Source organism: Haliaeetus leucocephalus, unplaced genomic scaffold (assembly GCF_000737465.1).
Source record: "Haliaeetus leucocephalus isolate CR32 unplaced genomic scaffold, Haliaeetus_leucocephalus-4.0 Scaffold177, whole genome shotgun sequence".
Taxonomy (NCBI): domain Eukaryota; kingdom Metazoa; phylum Chordata; class Aves; order Accipitriformes; family Accipitridae; genus Haliaeetus; species Haliaeetus leucocephalus.
In genome coordinates, this window is record NW_010972613.1 from 348,689 (window position 1) to 371,675 (window position 22,987).

Sequence of the window (22,987 nt, forward strand, 5' to 3'; positions counted from 1 at the left end):
CCCCCCCGGCGCTTGCCCGGGGGGATGCCCCCCTGCAAGCGCGGAGACTAGCCCGGCCGCCTGGTGCATGGCCCAGCTATGGAGGTGGTGGACGAGACGGAGGCTCTGCAGCGGTTTTTTGAAGGTAAGGGCTGTCCCGCTACGGCCCGGTCCTCTCCCACCACGGGGGTGGCCCGTGGCCACCGACCGAGGCCAAAGGCAAGGTACGGCGACCGCTTCGGCCGGCGTCGGAGCGGCACCGGGTCCCCCCGCGCCCACGTAGAATCCAGGTGTGGTGGGCACGCGTCCTCCGGTGCGCCGCGGTCACGTCGGGGGTCCTGAGCCGGAGGTCCCGGCACAGCCGGGGAGCGCGTTGCGTCGTACCTGCCGCCACCCCGGCGAGGACTTCGGTACGGCCCTCGCCGGTCCTCGGAGCAGGCGCGGGCTCTGGCGTACGGATCGCGGACGTCGCCACGGGGCCAAACTCCTGGCCGCCCTCTCTGCTTGCCTCGGGACCGGCAGCCTCTCTGCTTGTCCCGAGCCGTGGCTACTGGGCACAGCGTGTTGGAAGCAGGCTTGCCGCTGTGCGCTTCGCTGGGGAAGTCATTCCTCTTTGGTCTAGAAGATAGCTGATCCTACGGCAGCGGTGTCCAGCAGCAGACCCCACACCATCTCTTAATCGGCATGTGTAGGCCAGTGCCGTCTAGCCAGAGCCCGGACCCCTTCGGGCACCACGTATCTGTGGATCAGTCTCCTTCCCATCAGTGCAAACCAAAGGCAGCTTTTACTGAAACCAAGGGTGGAAAAGCGGTTGTAAAGAGAATTTGGTCTCTCTGTCAAGCAGGGGTGAACCACGGTTGCTCGTGGCAGCTGCGGATTTGGTAGGGCTGAACGGTGCGGCTGGGGAGGCGTCGGGACCCCGATGCCCTTTGTTGTTTCTCCCTCAGCTCAGTGTTTCTTCTTCCCAGTGTGGCTTTGTTGGCACGCTTCGCTCTTCCTTGTTGACTGCGTTGTTGCTTCTCTTTTTCGCTCGTTGTCTTTGTTTCTCTCTTTCTGGTGCTGCGCCCTGCACCGCGTGGCCCTTGTTCTCTGGTGGGCCGTTTACCAGGCGGAGGTTTCGGTTGCACAGGCTGCACACCTTGGTGTGAGCCCCTGGCCCACGGATGCACTGGTCGAGGGGGAACAACGCGCCCATCCTGGCGAGGCTCCGTTGTGTCAACAGGTCCTGTTGCCGGTGGCAGAGCTGGGGTCTGCTGGGGTGGACCCTGGTCCACGGAGAGCAGGTTGTGTGTATGGGTCAGCTCCGGAGCTTGGATTCCCTCCGGAGTCCTCGTGCTGTGCTTCGCCTGCGGTGGGATCGGGCAGCGTGCCGCCTGCTCCGCTGAGCTGCTCACTCAGCGTGGCCTGGGGCGGTTGGGGTGGGAGGACTGTGTCCCTTCTGTTTCTTTGGCTGGTGGAAGGACGTAACCTGGGGAGGAAAGCAAAGATGCACCACAAACAGAAGATGGTCTTGAGAGTGAACAGAGGCTCAAGCTGCTTACTTCTCACTTTCCTCTCTTCTGGCATCCGTGTGATGTCTCAGTAACGCATCTCTTCTTCTTCAAAGGAAAAAGCATCCCCTGTTTGTTCTAGCCATGATTCTGGATTCCCGGGAGCGACAGGATTAGCAAGGATGGGAAGCCTCGCCACGCAGGCTCTTATCGTGTGCTCCCAGCCTGTGTTCTCCTCAGCCTTCAGGGGGCTTGTTTTGTTTTTAGGGTTTCACTTGGATGAATCTCCTAAATCCTGCCCACCCACCTCTAGTTCTCTGGGCGCTGAGCACCTCCCCGGCATCCTGCACAGCCCTTGCTCAGCACCCCGACGTTATTTACTGGCATTAGACTTCAACTCTCTGTCTCTTCATTTGTAGAAGTGGAATTTCTCTCTTTCCCCTAGAGCATCTTTTTATAGGGTGGAAGGTTTCTTTCTTTTCCTGTCTATTTTGTTCTTTCTGGGTGCTGTGGGTGATCCTGCTTGAGCAGGGGCTTGGACAAGATGACCTCAAGAGGTCCCTGCCAACTTCAGTCATTCTGGCATTCTTTCTCTCATTTTCCTTCTTTCTCTTTTTACCTTTGCCTTTTTCTTTTTGTATTTTTCTTCTTTCTTTCAGTCTTTCTCTCTCTTTTGAATTAAAACCATCTTGTCCCTGTAAAAACCAAGAGTGAGGGAAACGGGCTGAAGGATATTTCTTAGCCTCTGCTATCTGCTTACTTTTATAACTTCCTTTTCAGAACTCCTCTGATCTTAATTTTTTTGTGGAGCCCAACATGGCTGTTTATTTCATTTGGGCAGCTAGATCCCTTTGGTGGTGTTATTAAAGAACATCTGTTACAACACAGTGCTTGAGGGTGAGAGGGGAAGAGGAGAAAGTTTTACCACGAAGGATTGCTGCTCGGTTCAGTTTATGCAGCGAGTGAAGAAACAAGGTTCTTTCCTTTTGTGCACGCTTTAATCGTGGTGCTCTGAAGGAGTATGTGGCCAAACTGATCCTCTGTTATTTGGAAGTGAAGGTCAGTGCCTTAAATCGCTAGCTTTGCAGCAGAGTCGGATTTGCCCTGGAATCTCGCTGTCCTGAAGAATTAATGGTTTCTGGATGTGTACTATAGTGGTGAACAATAGATCTGTTAGAGTTTATTAACGTATTTACAGGAATAAATTCATTAGTAGAACTGATTCCTCGCTACCCCATCACTTCTTTAAAAGGTGTCTGCTGATTCCCTTCCTGGGAGGAACACGTGTTCAGACCATATTTTTTTCTTATAGTGAAGTACTTTTTCTTCTCACAGATCATCTTCTCGCCTAGTGGAGATTTTATGCTAAAGAGATTTCTTCCTGTACACTGAAAAGCCCTGAAATAATTTGGGAATTCCCTTTCCTTTGCTTGACTCTGATTTGCACAGGATCTGAGCCTGCTGTAAGCAATCCCACCATATTTAAGAGTAATCCTTTAGTGCTTGTATAGCACTGGGTATTTCAAAGTGTCAGACAAGGATTAACTGGTCTCTTTTTGCAGACTTTTGGGGAGTGGGGGCTGTGCTGGCTGAGGTGTGGAAGAGAGTCGGTGTCTGTGCTGATTCCAAATTCTGGCATTTGGCTGGCTCCAGCAACAGTGCGACAGGTCCCATCTGCAGAGCAAGGCTGGTTTTGGGGACCAAGCGTGCCCAAGATTTCAGGTCCAATTGCCTGCCTCTGGTTTTCTCAGCTGCAAGAGATGGACCTTTATTTTCTTAAAGAGGGCGCTCAGTATTTATTTGGGCAGGATATCCTTATTTCCCCGGAATGTAGTTGTCTGCTCTTCGAGAGTGAGGTATGAGGCACGTGAGGACGGAGAAGCAGAAGAACGATGTGAAAAGTCCAGGGCTTTGCTCTGATGTTTGGGAGGGGGCTAGGGAAAAGCGTACGCAGTGTCTGAGAGAAGAGGTGGGTTGGGCATAACTTGACACCCTCCTGGGATGAAGATGCTGTGAGTGTGAGTCTGGCTGGCAGTATGGCCTGAGTGTCCTCCAGGTGGGCCTGTCCTGCGTTAGGAAGATCATCGCTGTCCTGGTTTGTGTTAGCACAGCTGGTAAACGTGTTTGGTGGTGTCCAGGACCATCCTGCTGAGGAGAGCTTGGGCAGACAGCTGGAAAAGCTTGGAGGCAGAGAGCGTGGGATGCTGGGGGTTCTGGCAGCGGAGGTAAAGGAGTGCAGTTTGGTCTTTCCATAGTATAAGGAGTGTTTACCCAGAGCATTTGTATTTTGTATCAAAGGAAAAGTAGGGAGTTGAAAGCGTCTGACCCTTGGCTGGCATCCTGCTAGAAACCTTACCTTCCTCCCCGCTTACCACTCGCGTAAGGGAAACAGTTACGACAGAGCTCAGCTATTCGGGATCCCTCTCTCTCTCGGCTAATTTATGAGATAAGAGGTTGTTAAAGAATGTATATCGGGAAAGATGTGCAGAGCAGGGCTCGGGGGGCAGGGGAGTGAGCGGTTTGGCAGATGGCTCAATGGGGATAGGGTAAGAAATGGAGAAAGAATAGTGAACGCTAAAAGTTTGGAGGATTTGGGGGTTGAACTGTAGTTGGGAAAGACAGTAGCTGGTTAAACAGAAAGGGCCGGATTTCAGTGAGGGCAAGCGAGTCCTGTGAAACGAAGCAGCTCTTTACAATTTTTCACCGAGCACAAGTGGCTGGAGCACTCGGAAGCGTGTGTTTGTCGAGCGGCCGTGTGTCTGTGCGTGCACGCACGGGGGCTGCTGGTATTGCACATGCTGCAGGAGCCTCCGAGCTGGGAGTGAGCAAGTGAGCACCGGGTGTTTTATCAGCAAGGCAGCAAGCGTGTTTGTATTAGGGAATGTTTTTGCCTGTAGGAGTGCGTGTTTATGTGTGTTAATGGTATTGGTTACTTTCTTGGTGTTTTTTATTGTGTATTGTGGAGCACTTTATGTGTGTGAGTAGGAAATGCCGCCTTGCAGCCCTGCAGGAAGAGGTCTGGGCCGTTGCCCCATTTTCCTCGGATGAGGAAATATAAAATGATGGGGCTGAGGCAGAGAGCTGAACCCAGAACTCATGGGTTTGCACCTTGTCCACTGTGCTGTGTCGTGAGGGTTGGGTCTCTGTGTGCCGTGTGTCTGCAGGAGGATTTGGTGGTGGATGGGAACGAGCAGAGAAGGACTTCACTGGTAAAACTTTAACTGATGTGAAACAGTGAAGCCATGAGCTTAAGGGAAGAGAAATAACGGTTTCTCTTCAGAACTGGCCAGCACCTCATGGTGGGGGGAAGCATCCCCGAGCTGGAAGGACTCTGGCTGCCAGCGGTGCTGGTGACCCCACGTGTGAGTTACAGCTCACTGGGGGTTCTCTGAATCACAGGGACAGTTTCAGTTTCTGCCAGGCAAGAGGTTCGAAGATTGTGAAAAAAGAGTCACAGAGCAACAAGGGGCTGCTGTAGGGTCTTCCTGGCTGCTTAGGGATGCAGAGGGGAGAGCGGTGGTTTCTTGAGGCTGAAAACACCGGGAGCAGAACGGGCTGGAGAACAGTAGACCCAGGGCTTCTAGAGCAGAGGCTGTGGTGTCTTATTGTGGTGCTGGCTGGCAGGCAGAAGCCACACGCACAATCTAGGACAACTGGCCCCATGTATGTTTTTAGGTACCTGGGCTTGACGTAGCAATGCAACTACAGCAGATCAGAGCATCTAGTTTCTTTGAATTATATGCAAGAATGGCTTTTTTGGGAGCCGGGCTTCATGCTCGCTGTTTACCCTCTGCCTGTCCAGTGGCTGTCTGGCCCTTAGCCTCTGCGTCCCCCGATGCATCCTTGAGCTCTGATGCTGCGCTGGCTTTCCTGCGCCGCTCGCGTGGAGTTGTTTGATGTGGCAAGAGTAAGGGCAGAGGGAAAGCACCGGGGAAACGCTGTGGAGAATCGCAGGCTCCAATGCAAAAAGCACAGCGTGATCTTTGCTGCACATCGCCGTGGGTGTTTTGTGCCTAGACCCGACTCTCAGGAGGAGCGGGGTTGGGGAAGCGGTGGCTTTGCAGTGTGACAGTCTCTCCAGGGCCGGGCTGGCGCAGTGGAGAAGGTAAGAGGCTTTGCGTGGAGTGCTTTGCTGGATGGAGTTAGCCCGTGACAGAATGGTCCTGGGGAACCTGGTACAGCACAAACACATGACCATCCCTCCTGGTAATCCCCTCGCAGACCCAAATCCCAGTGTGTAGCAGCAGCCTCCCAGCCTCCTCCCTGGCCCTCCCACTCTTCCCTGAGGGAATAGAAAAACCAGCAGGCAGCAGCCCTGGGACCTAGACAAGCTGAGCTAGGCAGCATAATGACAGAGGGAGAGAGCAGGGACGCAGTGGGAGCTTGACATCTGCTCTCACCATGCTCAGGATGCGCTGGATCCGAGCAGGTAACAGCACAGATCCCCCAACCCTTCCACGGTTCAGCTTGCTTTCCCCTCTGCGTCTGCATCTCTCTTTTCAATGTGATTGTTTTCTGGTCCTCCATTCTCTGTACTCTATTTCAAGCTTCCCCTGCCCACTCGACTTGGTGTCTGCCTCCGGTCAGCATGTGCCCTCAATGAGGATGCTGGTGAGCCCAGCTCCATCCTAGGGCCTAAGCAGAGGAAGGAAGAGAGAAAAATGTTCCCTTGAGCCCGTCATCAGCAGCCTTCAGTGCCTGGCTGAGGCCCAGGGGGCATTTCTGGGCGCAGGGGGAAGCTGCCACCTCCATCCCAGCAGGACCAGCAGCAGGAGGTTCCCAGAGTCTTCAGCCAAAGCACTTGTCCTTGCCCATTCCTCAGGGCAAGGCTAGTGCAGAACGGTCTGCTGCTTCCAGCGTGGTCTTGTGACTGTGTTGGTACTTCTCTGGGGTCTGCCTTCTCTCCCCAGTTTCCCCAAAACTCCTTTTTTTCTGGATGGGAAGAGGACAGAAGACACCCAGATGGACCGAGGCCAGAGAGCTGTTGGTAAGAGGGTGGATCCCTTAAGACATCTGATAAGGGGTGGGTTGTGATTCAGAAAGAGCCCGCAGAGGCTCCGTCAGGGATGGAGAGAGGTACTTTGCCCGTGTTCTGGTTAATGTATCTTCCACAGGTTGGTGTCCTGGGAGCGATGCCTGGACATGGACTAGGAGGGGGTTTGGAAGGAGGTAGCAGGAAGAGGTGGCTGTCGGGACAGATGAGAAGGGAGTTGTGCTGGAGGTGGGACCAGGCTGATGGAATTGGGCTTGTTGGTGACTCAGAGATCCGGCTGACCCGCGCTGCTCCCTGTGCCTGGGCTGGGGTTGTGCAAGCGCTGCTGCATACAAGGATATGGGAAAGGGATGCCGGTCAAGAAGGAGCCTTAGTGGGATGCTGGATAGGCAGGGTTTCCCTCCGTTCCCTCAGCCTTTTCTGCTAGAGCAAAGCATTCGCTAGGGCCAGCCTTCTGGGGCCAGAGTCATCCCAGCTGCCATGTCACTGGCTCCAATAACCGTGGAATAAAATGGCTCTTGAGCACGATTAGCCTGGAGAGAGCTGGGCATCGCCTGGAGAAGTGCAACCCCACCTGAGTGGTGCGTAGGGAAGTTGCTGTCCCCATGGGCTTTCTGCCTCCTGTCATAGTTCAGTGGTCATCTTTTCGCTTTCTGCTTTCACCCTGTTTTCTGCCCTGCTGTCATTCTCTCCCCATGGTTGCTTAGTGAGAAATAAAACCAGAAGAGGTCTTTCAAAGAAGGAGGAGAGACGGGGCACTGCTGTACCTGCCCTCTTCTGGTTAGGGACCTTGTGGATCCCTCCTGCTGGGACAAGACCTGAGTGATTCGGAGCTGGGAGCTGTGCTAGGAGGGTGCAATGCTGCAGGTGTCCTCCCTTCCTCTGTGCTGCCCAGACAGGGTCCTAGACCATGGCTTGGCATCCCTCCAGTGTATCTCTGGGGATTTCCCTGGCTTGGGATGGTGTTGCTCCGGCAGAGCTTTGCACAGCTTGCTGGGTAACCCCTTTGCCTCTTTCTAGTAGTGTTGCTGTTTGGACTTGGACTTTGCACTCTCTGATAAGAACCCCAGTAAGCTAAATGTGTCTGAGGAATGATTAACTAGCATGTGCGTTGCCAGAGGTCGGGGAGCAGCTGTGACTGGAGACACAAACAGGAACAGGCTTGTGGCTTTTGGGCCCGAGCTGGTGCTTGCCAGATGCCCCTCCCGTGGGGCAGCATCCTTTGGGAGAGAGAACCCATGCCATGGCCTTCTTGGTGCTTTCCAGGCAGATACCGGGATGAGGGATGGACAGAGGGTGATGAGACTGTGTCAGGTCAGCAGGGAAGATGCAGAGTCCAAGGGAGGGTACTGCTGCTGCGTAGGGAAAAGGGGTGCTCTTAGAAGAAGAGGGTGGATTGCATTGGACACCACACTTGGCTATCCGATGGCTCCCACTTACGGTTTCATGAATATACCCTCTTATTCCTACTGACTGGCATACTTTGGAGGATAAGCAAGTGTATGCCAGACCTTCCTTCTCCCATTGGCACCGTTTGCCCTGCACAGCAGGGACAGAGGACATCTCCTGTCTGATTTGGTGGAGGTGGACGGTCTGGTCAGCCCAGGACCCTGCGCTCCCCACCGTCTTCCAGCACACTCTGGAGCACGTTCAAGCCACGTTTGAACGAAAGGCTTCCTTCCCGAGGGAAAATGAAATGTGATACTTCGGGTCTACCACTTATCTCGCTGAACTTTGTCTGTTTTGATGCAGTTACTCAAAATGGCGAAAGGGAGATCTGGGAGCAGGGCTGCGGGGCTGGGGAGAGAGGCCAGCCCTGGCTGCAAAATGGAGGTGCCAGATTTGTTGTGGAATGAGAGCGAACGCTTGCGGATTTTGCTGGCTTTTGGGGTGGTGGGGAGGAGGGCTGGTTGGAAAGGCCAAGGCTGGAGTTTCAAATAGCCTTGCTGTGCTTGGATCCAGGATTTGAAGGTAGAGGCTAGGGTGAACCAGGGGGAGCAGTCCTGGGAGTGCCATGCAGCTGTGATCATAATCCCATGGCATGTCCAAGGGCTAGGGCTAGTGTGCAGGGCTGCAGGCAGAGGTAGGAATCATTTCCTCTGGTGCAACACAGCATCAATGCTTCTTTTTCACATCCCAGTTGCTGTGACAGACCAGCTTGGTCACCAGAAAGCTGGCATCAGTCCCTGCAGTGGTTGAAGTTTTCTTAGCCTCTCTGGCTTATCCTACATTTTCTTTTTTTTCCCCCACTCTTCCCCTTCCCCATCCCTTGTCCCTTTTGCTCTATCCAGTCTCCTTTTCTTCAGCAGCTCTCATCATTTGTTTGCAGCGTATTGAAGGAGATGTACAGAATTATGCCCTAAGTGATTGCAAACTGCATCAGTAGGAAGAGCAAAAAAAGTGGGGCTGTGATTGCAGACCAGTGTGTAGTGTGAATAGAGACTGAACAGGGTAGCTGAAGCAGTGTGGGATGGGACCAGAAGTGAATAAGGAGCTGATAGGCACGTGCAGTGCCAACAGCCATGGTCTAGCTTTGGTGAGATCTTTGCTTTTTTTAAAAAACAGTAATTAAAGCAATTTTTGCTGGGACTGATTTTTTTTTTTTTTTCCTTGTAGAGTCTTTTGTCATCAACCCAACGTTGCAGCAGTCTATTATCTCAGGAGACTCAGAGTGCCAAACAGATCTGGTTTTCTTACCCAAGGAGATGATGATAGTAACTGGTGGGGAGGAGACAATGCAGAGGGCGTGGGGATGGGCATGGGACAGGATTTGTGGAAGAGACAGGTAAGGTTTCCAAAAGAGCTGGAGGCCTAATTCCTGCAAGCTGTCTGTCTGCTTTGATGGCAAGGACCACAGAGCATGCTGAGCTGCTCTTGCTTGCAGCCTTGAGAAGTGGATGTAATATAAAGAGTACATTCAACTTAATTTGGTATATGAAGATTCACTTAGTTTGTATCTGACAATACTTATTAATCAACAGCTATCGTTTATGACTTTTAATCCCATGTGCTGTTTACAGCTAACTGCTAGAAATCTAGGTAAACAGGAAACTAAACAACTTAATCAGCCTGCTTGATCTTGGCGTATCTCTTCTGCTATGACAAGCAATGGTTATGGACATTGATTCATTAAAGCACTAAAAAGTGTGCTTTGTCTTTATTGGAAACGAAACACCTGCTTAAGTAAAGCAAAAGTTTAAAACCTGTACGTTATAAGGGCTATCAAGCCATTTCACAGTTGGCTGCTTGCTGATAATATAATCAATGCTCTGCTCAGTATAAGAACAGAAATGGTCTTTTTCCTGATGAGGTCCCATCCAAATCAAAATCTGAGGTCGGTGAGAATTTCTGGGTAGGGGGGAGTAGGAGGACTTCTGTCCATCTCGTCTCCCTCCTGTCTGTTTTAATTCAGTCTTTGGAAAAGGGTGTTGGAATGGAGAGGTGGATGGTGATGAGTTTTCACATGCAGTATAGCAGAATGTGTAGTGAAGAGAGAACGGTGATAAATGATGTTTCAAAACTCATCTCATTGGTGTTGAGGGGCTGAAAAGACACAAGAAACAGCAATGTGGGGACTTGCAGACTGGGGACGGGCTTCACAGCCCAGAATGAGAAGTTTGGGTGCTGGAGGTTTGTGCTGGTGTGCAGGAGCTTGGGAAGAGGAAGAGGAACTGGTCAAAAGTCAGTCCAGTCCAACAGGATGGTCTTGTGGAACATCAGGGTAGGGACCTTTCCTACTCCTCTGCTTTTAGACACAGGTGCTGTGGCTCTGTTACACCTAGGAGGCATCTGTGGATGCGACAGATCATGGATGATCACTGATAGAGATTTTTACCATGAATTTTCAGCACAGCTTTCTTAGTTTAGTCAAGGCACAAATTTGTAGGTCATCATGACATTGGGCCAAGTTTGGCTTTGAAAGAGATGAGAACAGTGACAGTGAGCTGTAATGTGTAGTAAAGTTGATACCAGACACCACAAATATTTATCACCACTGGTGCAGAGCAAGGCCTTGTCAGGAGAACATAATGTGTAGGATGGAATGCTTTCAATTGGCTCTCTGAAGGAGAGAAGTAGTGGGGTTTACTGGGCTTTTTTGTTTAAACCATCTTCTCTGCAGTTTTGGAAACCAAACCACACTGAGAATGAGCTTTGAGAACTAGATAGTAGGAATGAGATGGAGAAAGTTGGTCTGATGTGTCCTTGTTTTGTGTTTTAGGATGAGAAATCAGCCAGTGAAAAATTCATGTTAGCAAGTGAGAAAGGGACATGAGTTTTAGGAGTGCAGGTTGCTCCCTGGGGATAGTCACTGCCTGAAGGAGACTTGTGGAGGTCTCTGGTTTTGCAGAACTAAACCCCAAGTTTTGTAGAAGTTGTTTCTTCTTTGATCAGCCTGTTGTTTGAATGGGTTGGGGTGGTGTTTGTTGTTTTAAAGGCTTTTGTCAATGCAGGAGAGCCATGTTAAATCTTTTTTTGCTGTTTTCCAAACTTCATAGTGCTCAATAAATCCAGAGGCTTTGTGTCACCGAGCGGTTGGGAAGTCTCATATTGTTAAGGTGTTTGTCCTCATTGCTGGTTGCTTTGCAGCAGGGGTGAGCTCCGAACCTCTTTGGACTGGGAGACAGGCCATGCCCTGAAGGCTTTATGGTTCAGGTGAAGTGTGGAAGAGTGGAGAGATGAGCCTCCCCACTTACAGAGATAGCTAAGGACCACCTGGGGTAAGGGGACCTCTCCGCTCCGTTCTTATCCCTGTCTGCTCCTCTTTCCTTGCTTGCTGATTTCGTAAGGCCCAGGCAGTGGCAGTAAGTCTTTCAATAAGATTACCCTCTGATTTTCCTTACTTTGACAGTATCATTTCTTAAAATAAAGAGGCTTAACTGAGTTTCAGGTTAGAAGGAACTATCAGATCTTCTAGCCTGACCCATATAACAGCTTTGAGCAATGCAACCTCCAGCTGAAACTGTGGAGGAATAATAGGTTTGGTGGTTTTTTACTGCCACAGAGAATTTGTCTATGAGATTGAGGTTAACAACCTAGCTTTGCCAGCAGAACTGTGGGGCATCTCATCATGTGTGGTTGTGGGTTTGTGTTTCATCTGTAAAAAAAAACAAAAACAAACCCCTAAAACACCCACCCACCCACCCAACCCAAACCCCCATAGCTGTGGTTTGGGGCTTTTACAGGAAGGAGTATGTCCTGTTGAACTGTGAGAAACTGGTCAGTCTTTGCCCTTGGCTCAGCCCTGAGAGTTTGTATGGGCTGAGGACTTTTCAGAGGGACTGGACAAGTCAAAGAGATTGAGTGGGGATTGTCAGAAGTTGTCAGTAATTCATTTGATTCCGTGGTAAGCTTTTTTTAGAAACCAAAGAAACAAATAACAACAGAAGTTTCCAACGAGAGCACAGCGTACAGGTCGATTAGCACGTGGGTCTGACTTGCTGGCTGGTCTCAGTACAGGTCTCTATAAAAGAAGGTTTTGTGTCTGCCCTGTCAGAGGCAGAGGCTAGGTCTGCCAGCTTCTTCCAGCAGATCTTCAGGTCTGCGTGCTCTTTTCTGAAGGGATAAGCAGGGGTCTCTTCCAGACAAAACAGTCTGCAGATGTGTTTTTCTGTTCTGGGCTACACCACCGTTTTACAGCACGAATCCAGGCAGTTCCCTGTTGCTTTGCCTGTGTCAGCCCTTTGTATAACAGACTTGTGCACTTTTGGGTCAAGATCCATCTCTTCCTTCCCTGTATCCGTGTAGCCTCTCGCACAAGCGACTACACAGAAACAAGAGGCCAATAATCTTGGGACGTTCTTTCGCCCCGCGTGGGCAGAGATGTTGCAGGGATCAGAGCCGTAGGTGCAGGCGCTGTAAACATAACTGATGGAGACCGCTGTGGTTGTTCGATAAACGTGGACCGTCCTTCTGGGAAAGAGTCTGGCTCGGTTCTCCCTTCTTGGTGTCTGCCGGCGAGTTGCGTGCCGGCGCGGCGTGCGGGAAGAGGCGGTGGGTGCGGCGTGGCGGCGGTACCTTGGACAGCAGTGCTGTCCTGCCACGGCCTTCCCAGAGTCCGTCCTTCTCTGGCCAGGAGCTCAGCTCCGGCCCGAGGGAGAGCCCCACGGGTCACAGGGAGATGGCAGGACCGACAGCCTCTGCAGGACAGTTGCGGCTCGTTTCCCGGTTGCAGGCGCAGTTGGGTGGAAGAGGCTCCAGCGAGTTCGCTGAGCAGCTGGAGGGAGGTGCGTTAAGCTGAAAGTCCCGTTTAATTCGGCTCTAGACCTAAGGTGTAAGCACTAACATGCTTCCCCAGCCTCGTTGCGTTGAGCAGACTTCTAGGAGAGACCCAGGAATCTGCGGAAGGGGAAGGTGACTTTCCTATCACGACAGACCCCAATCCGCCCAGTGAACCTCCAAAAGAAGCGGAGTTGGGGTCTGGCAGGAGATGGGTCCTGGCTGCAGGGTACACTCGTGCTGTTCCAAAGACATACCGGGGTCTGTCACAAAAGAAGGCAAGTGGGGCAAGAAAGCTTAGAAAACTTCAGCAAAGTGGGCTGTGTTGTCTTGGGGAGTTTGGCGTGGCTGAAACTCTTGTCATTTATCTTCTTGGCTCAGCTTTCCCCCCCCAAAATTGGTCACAGTCACCACCACAGCCATTCCAGCCTTTTAGATCACCTTCTATTCGTAGCTCTCAGTGTTGTTCTTAGGCAGTGAGGAATTGTCCTGTAGCCTTTGGAGGGAGATTAGCTCCAGAATAAATGTTAGCACGTCTCTTCTGAGGTTAAGGAATGGTTTGTCACTTGTGCGTCAGCTTCCAGGGAAGCTCCCTTCACAGCTGGGGACTGGTTGAAAGACTTAGTGTAAGGGATGAATCCGGTGTGCTGTCCTAGAGAGAGGTATCTGGTGGGAGCGGGACGAAGTCAATGCTCTCCCTGCTCCCCTTCCATGGACAACTCATGATTTATGGAGCTGCAGAAACACGTGCTGTGAATGAATTTTGCTAATAGAACTCTCTTGGGAGGATCGGTGAACTACAGTGGGGATAAGGAAATAGGGAAATACTGTCAAAAGTGCTCCTGAACTCCTGAAAATCCTAAATCAGTGTCTAGTCACTGAGTTACCTCTGAAATCTTTGTCCATAACTCAACAACGTGGAGAACCTGAAGGACAGTTGAACAGCGAGTGGGCCGTGGTTGTGGTTTTCTGTGCTGAGAAAGTTTGGTTTCCCTCCCTGAGCTTCGTGTATCTGTTGAGACATTGTCTGCTGCCTCTGTATTGTGTTAGATTCAGAGCACTGTGGGCTCTACAACTAGGAGGGGCCTCCAAGATATTTGAGAGGTAGAATTGCTCCTAGAGCATCTCTTTGAGACTAATTTTTCATAGTTTCCAAAAGACGGTGACCAGTAATGTTAACATTCCTGTTTATTGCAGTCAGACACAAGGGCCATGGGCCTGCTGTGGCTGTGCTTTGCAAGCACAGAGGAGCAGATGGTCCCTGACCCGCGTGTTTTACCTCTCTGGGAAAGCTGTTGCTCCCTGCTAGGAGCAACGTCTTATTTCATGGCTGACGCTGTCAAATCTTGCACTCCAACTGCCATATCCTCCTCACAAGACTGAAACTCCCTCCCAGCAAGCTGCGTTCTCCAATGGGAGTTCATATATGTGAGGATTCAATCACTGCTCAGCCTCCTGGTAATAAACAGACCAGACAGGGACTTTTGTAAAGCTTCTCGTGCATCCCAAGCAACATTATTTCAACCTTTTCCAGTCTCTGCAGTATTTCCATGCCCTCTTCCAGACAAACATAGGTGGGCCATCAATTCCAGCAGCGGTATGCAGAAAAGCCAGGACCGTTTCTCCATCTTCTGCTCGATAGTCCCCCTCTGCATGGAGAAATCTGCGGTCACTGTCAGAGCTGCGACATTGTGTCGAGGGCTTGCGTGGCTGCGGTTAGTCCTGAAAACTGGAGCCTTTTATTTAGTTGGTTTTTTTCAACAGTTTCCCAGCCTGTACATGCTACTTCGTGATTGTCTTGCCTTTTGCGTTGTTATTATGCAGCAGACAGATTGCTGTCACTTACCAGGTGATTCAAGATGCTCTGTAAGAATAAGTTGGGGTTTTTTTTCCTTTCTTTGCTATCCCACCAATATGTGTGCCACCTTTGAACTTTGCCAGTGGAGAACAGCAATAAAAAATGCTGAATGGCTTTGGCCCAGGTACCAGTTCCTGGGGGTCTCTGCTAGTAACCCCTCTGCTCTTTGATGTCTCTCTATTAACAGCTGTATTTTAGCTCTGTCAGTGACTCAGTGTTTGATCTCTCTCATGTTCTCCCTGTCAGTTCCATGCGGGGGAAGTTTCTAATCGGGATGTCGTTTGGCATTAAGTGAAATGCACTGGAGAAATTCAAGCCTGTAAACGCTGCAGAGCAGGGGCTGCCTGCCTGATATTTGAATTGACAACACCTAGCTCAGCAGACCTCAGAGTGTGTTGGCACTGAGGCACCTCAATAAGAAGTGTATTTAGCAATCTAAAGATGATGCTGGTACCACAAGCATTGAGTGAGAAGATGAGAAGTGGATTTTGCAGGAAGGCCAGGCTTTCTCCTCCATTTCTGATGAAGTCAGCCGAACTGCTGTGGTCCAGGCCAGCTGGAGCTGTGCCCCTTGTTTTTGGGGAAAGCAAAAGAAGATGCATCCAGGGGAAAATAATTCCAAACATAGATACTCAAAGGGAGAGAGAGAGCCTCCCTGCTCCCGGCTGCGACAGATGCTGGGGTGGCAATGGGAGGCGATAGCACGGGGATTGCTGTGCACAGGACAGTCGCAGGAGACAGGCAATGTCAGGCTGATGGCAGTCAGGACTGGAGGAGTTGGCCTGTGAGCAGTTGTGGTTAGAAGATAGTGAATGGCCCGGCTGTGAAATCCTTCTGCTGTTTAGCACGAGGGGCGCTGGCGGTGAGTGGAGATCAGAAAGGGAGCATTCAGGTTGGGCTCTGCGGAGGGCAGCCAGCCTTGGAGGAGTGTGGGGCCGCAGCATCGTCTCCCGAATGGAAGTGATGAAAGTCCAGACGCATGGGGCAGAGCCCCAAGGAGCGAGCTGGGAATGAATGACCTTATGCTGGCCTGGACAGAAGGCTCTAAGAGGTCTTTTAATCTGTTGATCTAATGACTCATACAATTTGTGTAATTTCCTTGCCTTCCCACTCTTCCCTCATAACTCGGCTCTTTGTCACAGTTCTGGCTGGCAGCGAGACAGACTGGTTCGCTAGGACCTACACGCTGCTCTCCCCAGCAGGTGCTTTGAAACAGCAGCAGCGTGCGATCCCTGCTCTGGTAGAAGGAGCTGGGCCAGCGGTGTCGGGAAGCCGCAGAAGTTACTGCCTGTTGTCCTCTGCGCTGGGGGGAGGTGGAAGGAGCGAAGGAGGGATGGCTCCCAGAGATCTGCCCGGGCCAGGTACCAGAAGCCGGCTCTCGATTTAGTTGGCAGGTCCCTGACCTTCCTCGTGCATCTCTTCTGCGCTCAGTCTTTGTGAGAAAGTCTTACCCATCGTCATCCGTCCCTTGCGTTCCTGCACCCCACAGCTCAGGCAGTGCTGCCGTGAGGTTTATCTCGCTTTGGGCACATCTCACCGTTATTTCACTCCCAGTATTTGCCTCCTTTTGTCTAACGAGTGGAGATGACTCGTTCAAGAGCCTGAGGAGCTGTTCTGCCTGCGGGAATGCGTGCAGTCAGTGCCTCCCACCTCCCCAGGCCCGGGGTGACCTCCTCATCCTCTCCTCCGTGTGCTGCCCTCCCCACACAGCGTCCTCGAGCAGCGTGCCAGGCACCTTCCCTCTTGGTTTGTGCTGCTCCAGACAGCACACTTCTTTGAAGTGAGACCCAGAACACACAGAGAGCTTGCAGGGTGGATGGGATCCAAGCAGCACGTTTGGTATCTGATTTGTATTGTCTGGTAACTGTTTGCTAAATCCCTGGTGCAGGAACTATGTTCCGGTGCAGGAGACAGCTCATAGTTAGTCAGAAAATGCAAACAAGAATTTTTTTTTATTTTTTTTAAAAGAAACCTCAGTTTCAGTCTGAAAGCCCATATGGAAATAGCCAGCATGGCATTAATCCCTAGGGATTTTTTAAAAAATGATTATTTTAATTTCATCATTACCTATTATTTATTGTGGTTGGCTAGAGAAGCTTAGCTTTAGCTTGGGAAAAGGTAAAGCATGAAGGTGACTGAGCTAGTCCACACCACCTTGTTGAAAAGTAGCTTTCTTGGAGCAGAGGGCTCTTTAGTCTGGTAATTAAGGGTATGGAGATACATTGTGCAAACTAAGATGAGGAACTAAAGGTGGAAATGGATTAGTGTGGCCCCTTCCTCAGGAGATGAATTAATGAGCTGAAGCCTAATTCAGAATTGCGTCTGTCAGAAGGATGTGTCCACTACGGTGAGAAAGTCTAGGTTTGGTGGGGGACACCCTGAGTAAAATTCTGTGGCGTGCATGATTCAGGGATATAATGGTTGGTATTGTCTTAAGATGGATGAAATCAGAGAGAAACAGTGTCCAGTGTGTCCTTCGGTCCATCCCTCTTTCAGGAGCACAAGGAGGGCGAGAACTCCCAAGCAGGGCACATCAGCTCATGAATCAACCCTGAACAGAAGCCAAGCAGCAGAGCAGGAGGGTTCTGGCTGGTCCATTTACACAACCCCGATGCTGCTCTCTAGCCCAGCGTGCACCGGCTGCGGGAGTACCGGCAAACACACCATTTATGCTCCACAGCTGCCAAGTAAGACTTAGACCACTGAATCAGGATGCGTTGAACCTCCTCCTTGGGGGAAGAAATGACTGCCCTGTACCTGTGCGGCTGACCGGTCCGCTTCTCTTGGTCGCGTTGCTCTGCTTTTAGATCCTGGAAAGTGGCCTTGGGTCTTGAGGGGGTTTGTACCGTGTGTGCGGCGGAGGTAGATGAGGACTTACTGCAGCGATGGTAGAGGAAACCCAAAGATTTAAGAAGTTTCTGCTACCCTTTGTGATTTTCACAGGAGTCAATTCTGGAGCAAATGCTGTTGCAGTGTAGCGTTGAGAGCAAGTGCTGTATGGTTGCACGTCCCAGCTGTGTGAGAAGAAGGAAAAGCCTGATGACCTGACACTCCTGCTTGTGAAAGATCGGTGTTGGTTGCACAAAAGTAGTGATGGCCCTCCCCAAGCCCTGGCAAAAGTCCCATCTAGATAAATCGCTCTGCTTTCTTACACTCAGTCTCCTCTGGAGGCTGTCCAGACTGGACAGGAGAGACCTTGTTGCCTCCCAGTTAGAAGGGAGGAACGAGACGCCCGATCTGGACGTGGTGTTCCAGGCGATGCTTGGCTGCCTGTAGGCTTGTATTCTGTTGCTGTTTGATTATTAATCTTCCTGCCTCAGGATTGTTTTGTGCTGGGGGGTTTCCAGGAGAGGCAGCGCAGCGACAAGTCCCGAGTCCCCCATGTATGCAGTGCGCACGTCTTCAGAATTGGGCTGAAAATGGTCTCCGGAGTGGCTCCTGGGTCTCCGAATTTCCCAAGAGCCTTTCCAGGAGCCGCAAGCCCAGGAGCGTTGGTGGTCCTGCAGCAAGGTCAGTGTCTGGGGACTGTGTCCCTGGGCTCTCTCCCTGGCAGTAGCAGAGCAGCAGTGACATTGCCGAGCCATCTGCCATCAGCCTTGTCAAGTCCCTGTGCCTCTCTGAGTCTTCATTGCCTCTCCGGTCCCCGCCGAGCATGGCAAGGCTCTGGGCAGCTGGGCTATAGTCTCTGCTTAATGCCAATACGTAGCTGGTAATAAATATTATTATTTTTTTCTTGTATTGCTGGTATGCTCTTGTAATAATTCACACTGAAGAAAGTTTACGCTGATAGCAGAAAGAGCTGCGCTGGACCTTCGCTGCTGCGATGGTGACAGGGACCTCATGCACATAGGTGTTACCCTATAGAAAACGGTCACTCCTGTCCCCCAAAACTTGCAATCTAGGTAAAGTTAGCGGCTGCAAAGAGGAACACACAAGAGCAGAAGCTTTGGCTTGCGTCTCCTTTTTTACTGTCCAGTCCTTTAACTGCAGCCCACCAAAGCCTGGGGAAGGGGGTGGCCGTGCGGCTGGTGTGCCGTAATCCCGCTCGGGACACGGCCGGAGGAGCCGGGAGCGTGGTGCTGCTCTGCCTTGGGTCACGCAAGCCCACCAGCACGAAGGAGCCTCGGCAGGAGGGATCCGGAGGCTGTGCTGAAAAGCCTTTCCCCATCCCTGTCTTCCTCCTGGGCTGGGGAACGGAGGTGCGAGGGTCGCGGAGCCGGCCTCGCGCAGCGGTACCTCCCTGTCGGTCCTCGGCTCGGGAGATGCCAGATGAAGTGGCCTTCTCTGGTCCTGTTGTCCCCCCCTGCTAGCCCTCCGACACCCTCGGTCCGGAGAGGCAGATAAAGGCGTTGTCTTCTGCCTCTGCGGGACTCCAAACAAACAGGGCAATGTGCCCCCCTGGGCAGGCACCTTGGACCCCGCCAAATGGCGACGCTTGTGTGGGTGCTGCTGTTCCTGCCATCTTAGTGCATGAATGGACAAGCAGGGCATTGACGGCCGCGGGGACACGCACAAACGCTCCACTGTGTCCCCTCTCACACCTTCCCCTCCTCCTCCTCGGCCCCAATGCCCGGAGGACAATGGCTCTATCCATGCCAAGGTTCACAGCTGGCAAGGGCGGAGGAGAGGCCAGGACAAGGGTGGAGAGTCAGAAGGAGAAGGGACTCGGGAGGGTCCGGAGGGATAACGGCTCGGAGAGGGAAGGGACGAGGGGAGATGGGGAAATCTGAGAGGGAATTTGGAAGAAGGAGAGAGGAGAAGGTGCTGAGAGGTGGCTGGCGGAGAGGGCAGTAGGAAGGAGAGAGTAGAAAGAGGAGGGCGGCTCGGGAAGGTTTGGGAGGGAGGATGGGGCTCGGTCATCTCTTCTGCGTGGAGCTGCCTGCCTTTTCCCACAGGGTTCCCTGAGGGAGATGCCCATGCCCTGCTGTGGCGCAGTGGGATGGTTTCCTCTGGCTCTTCGTGCTGCTTCTGTCTTGGGATGTCTCTCACCACACACCTTGTCCTCCCCCAGGCCTGGGAGATGGAGAGAGGGCATAATCTCTCTCTCTATACACCTATACAGGGTATATATACTGGCTTGCGTACATACAAGGGGATATCTTGAAGGGGATCTTCCTGCTAGTATGTCAGGAATAGCAGCACTGCGCAGTGGATATTGGAATGAGGGTTGCTGTGGGTCTGAGCCAGGACACGTTAAAAGGTTAGGGACACTTTCCAGCTTATCCGAAGGTGCTTTTGTCAGATACATTCTTCTGTGCGTGTAAGCTAAGGAGTTGTGGGCCCACGTGAGGTCAGAAGGAGCTTTTCGGGGGACATGGCGATGCTGCTGTGGATGGTACTACTGATGGTTTGGTTGTACCTCATACCAGTGCGGTTCATTACCCTGAGTGTTTTGCCACTGGTGCTGGTTTGCTGTTCAGCCGGGTTGTTGCTCCAGGGTCTTCCTGGCCACTGGAGACCCTGTAACGCTTTTTACTCACTGTGGTAAATCTGGGGTCTTGGCTAAATCCCACCAGTCCCATATCTCCCTTCCTGATGCACTGCTTTCTCTGCATCCTGCCCTAGCTGACGTGGGATAGTTTCTCCTCTCAGCAGCGAGAGGATTTCAGTGGGGTTAGACGTGGGAACGGGGATGCTGTCTGGGAGCTGACCAAGAGCGAAAGAGAGCTGCCAGGGAGCGGGGGTCAGGTATAGTCGGGCTGGTCTTGGCCTCTCCGTGGAGAAGGTGGTGTGTCTATGTTCGAAACCCCTCTCAGTTGCTCCGTTGGTTAGTTCCTTTCAAATAGGAAAAAAACAAATTAGGCTCCCTGGAGCCCACAGGTTCTGGGTAATGCCCAAATTCTCACGAACCCGCATCTCCTCAGCCCTAAGTTCGGTGTTTTCCCCAAGATTTTGCCCCACGGACTCCCAGAGCTCAGCCTTGGCTGTGTTTCTGGTGTGACTTCGGGTGTTGGGTTTTATGCTCTGGCATGAATGGGGAATGCACGAGCTGCCCCATTGCTTTGGAGGGGCAGGGCTGTCCTTGGTGATGGGCTGACAAGGGAATGTCCCCAGGACGGGACGCAGGGCGATGGCTGTACCTCTGCATTGACTGGGACAGCCCTACCTTTTCCAATGGGAAGGGGCACGTGCTGCGTTTCCATGAGTGCGGGAGAAAGGTGTCCTAACGTGACTGAAACTGCTCAAGGATAGTATTTAGGAGTGAGGAACCAGCCAGCGTAGCTCCATCAGCATCAGATCAAGTGAAGGCCCCTGAAGTCGAGCAGTTGCATGCATTGACACCAGGTAAAATTTTTCCCCGCTGGCAGCCCATGCAGACCCCAGCAGGCTGTCCTGGAGGGGCCGAAGGAAGACGACAGAGGGGTTGGTGTGAGGAAGGGCTCGTCCCGTGGAGGAACCATGCTGCGGTTCGGGGAGGGGGCCCCTTTCAGTGCCTCGGACAGCCAGGGCTTTGCTCTGGGGTGGTCCTGAGAGCGCTTTGGGGGAGACGGGGGAGTGGTCTTGCTTGGCGTCCCACTCGGGTTACAGGAGCCACTTCTGCTGGGAGTGACTGGTTATCGTTACAGTCAGGTAATAAAGAGCATTAATTAAAGAGGAATGCTGGGCTGGTATCTGGGGGGGAGGTAGGGGCTGCGGGGTTGGCGTCCCTCCCGCCAGAGGGGACGTTTCCACCCCTCTGTACCCTCTGGTTGGGCACGTGGAGCGATGGGGAGATCATCCCGCTGTTCCTTAAGCAAGCAGCTGTGTCCCCGGGGCTGGCTCTCCCCATCTGGCAGATGCATAGCCCAGATCTCTGGGCAGGGACGGGATTTTTGTCGTGGCCCTCGCCGTTATCCCACTCGGGGCAGGGCAGGCACAAGAGGGATGCCGTTCCCAGCCGGAGCGGAGCAGGGCTGTGACGCTGGATGCTCTTCGGGCTTCGCCCTTTGCGGTAGAGCCAGCTGGGCTCCTGCTGATGGGGAAGCAGGTCTGAAGCCGAGCACTGGCCCCGCAGCTCCTCGGGCTTAGGCAGTGTTTGGTTAGCCAGCCATGGCACGGATTCCTCGTGCTCGCAGCCAGGCCGGCAGCCAATCCGCCAGGGCCGAAGGATAAACAGGGGTGGAAGCACGAAGGGGGTGCTGAGCGGCTCGAGGCCCCGGGAATGTGCCGATGCGGCAGCCTGGCCCGCCGATTGCACAACCCCTCACGCACGGCCACGGGAACGTGCTGGGGGCTGCGCCGGGGCTCCGCGCCTCGCTGTGGCACTGGCTGCGCCGGCGTGGCGTGCCGCTGCTGAGCTCCGCGGGTAACGCCGTGCCATACCAGGTATCGGCTGGTGGGTCTTCATGCGTGGCGGCATTTGCCGAGGCTGGCTGCGTTTGTCCTGCTCACCGATGTATGCACTCCGACGCGTGCTTGGAGAGCCGCTGGGAGAGGGAACGCTGCACTTTGCCACATGGGACCATCAGCCGGGAGCTCCTGGGGTCTCCCGGTCCTATCCCACCATGCACCCGCTGGATATTTGGTTATTGTCTCCCTGTTCAGCAGTGGTTTTGTCACCGGGGTGCTCTATGCCTCAGTTTCCCCATAAGCACCCTGCCCTAACGTGCTTCGTGTAGGGAGGGCACCAAGGTGGGTGAATGGACCAAGGGTGGTTGAGGTGGGTGTCTGAGGGACCAAGGGAGGTCCTTGGGCAGGTGGATGTGCTTTGGTGGTTGCAGTGACCAGCCGAAGGACCATCCTGAAAGCTGCGGGCCCTCCGGTATGCTCCAGCCGCCTCCACTGTACCACCAGCACCACGTCCATGAGCCTCCTCTCTCCACTCCGCTGTGTCTGGTGGCTCCCCAGCCTGCTACGGACGTGGGCAAGCCCTGCGTCCTTTGCACCAGGTTTCAAGTGAAGGTTTGCGCTCAGCGGGGCAATGGCCCTGGCCCGTCTGTAGGTCAAGGACTTCAAAGCAGATGGCCGGTTCCGCTCTCTCCTGCAGGCTGCTCCCTCTCCTGGCTGTGCTGCACGCCGGGCACTGCCCAGCGTGTCGCTTGATTCGAAGGCAGGGCAGCAGCCGTCCTCCGAAGCCCTGGGACCGCAGACGTTTGCCCCAGTCCCAGCCGTGCGGGCTTGGGTGCCGCTGGAGCGCTCCTCGTCCTGTCCGAAGTGAACGCGGGGCAGCACTAACAGCCAGTGACGTCTGCCACGCTTCAGGCAAGCGTTTTGGAGAAAGAGCCGGACTTTCGGAGCAGCCCGTGGTGGAGGCTGTCGCTTGTACCTGTCTGTTTTGGGAACCAGGCAGGGCTGAGGTGGCCGGGAATGGAAGCGTGCGGCCGTCAGGCTTACCAGGGTCTGCGGCTTTTCATTTGTCTTAATTGCAGTCCTCTTCTCGACGCCTTTCGGAACACGGTGCTTCATTTGTAATTCAAGCCTGCAAACCCCCAGTGGGTCCCTGAAACACAGAACGCAAATTCACCCTCTGGT

General features: G+C 52.9%; 1 protein-coding gene across 2 annotated transcripts in view; it reads left to right on the plus strand.

Moving 5' to 3' along the window:
- The first annotated feature begins 20 nt into the window (after window positions 1-20).
- The window catches only part of MYRF (myelin regulatory factor), a 62,302-nt gene continuing 39,335 nt past the window's right edge, over window positions 21-22,987 (plus strand). For both annotated transcript variants that reach the window (XM_010564272.1, XM_010564274.1), the window contains exon 1: window positions 21-124. In XM_010564272.1, the coding sequence (XP_010562574.1) occupies window positions 79-124 (46 nt within the window). In that variant the 5' untranslated portion in view covers window positions 21-78. The remainder of the gene's footprint in view (window positions 125-22,987) is intronic.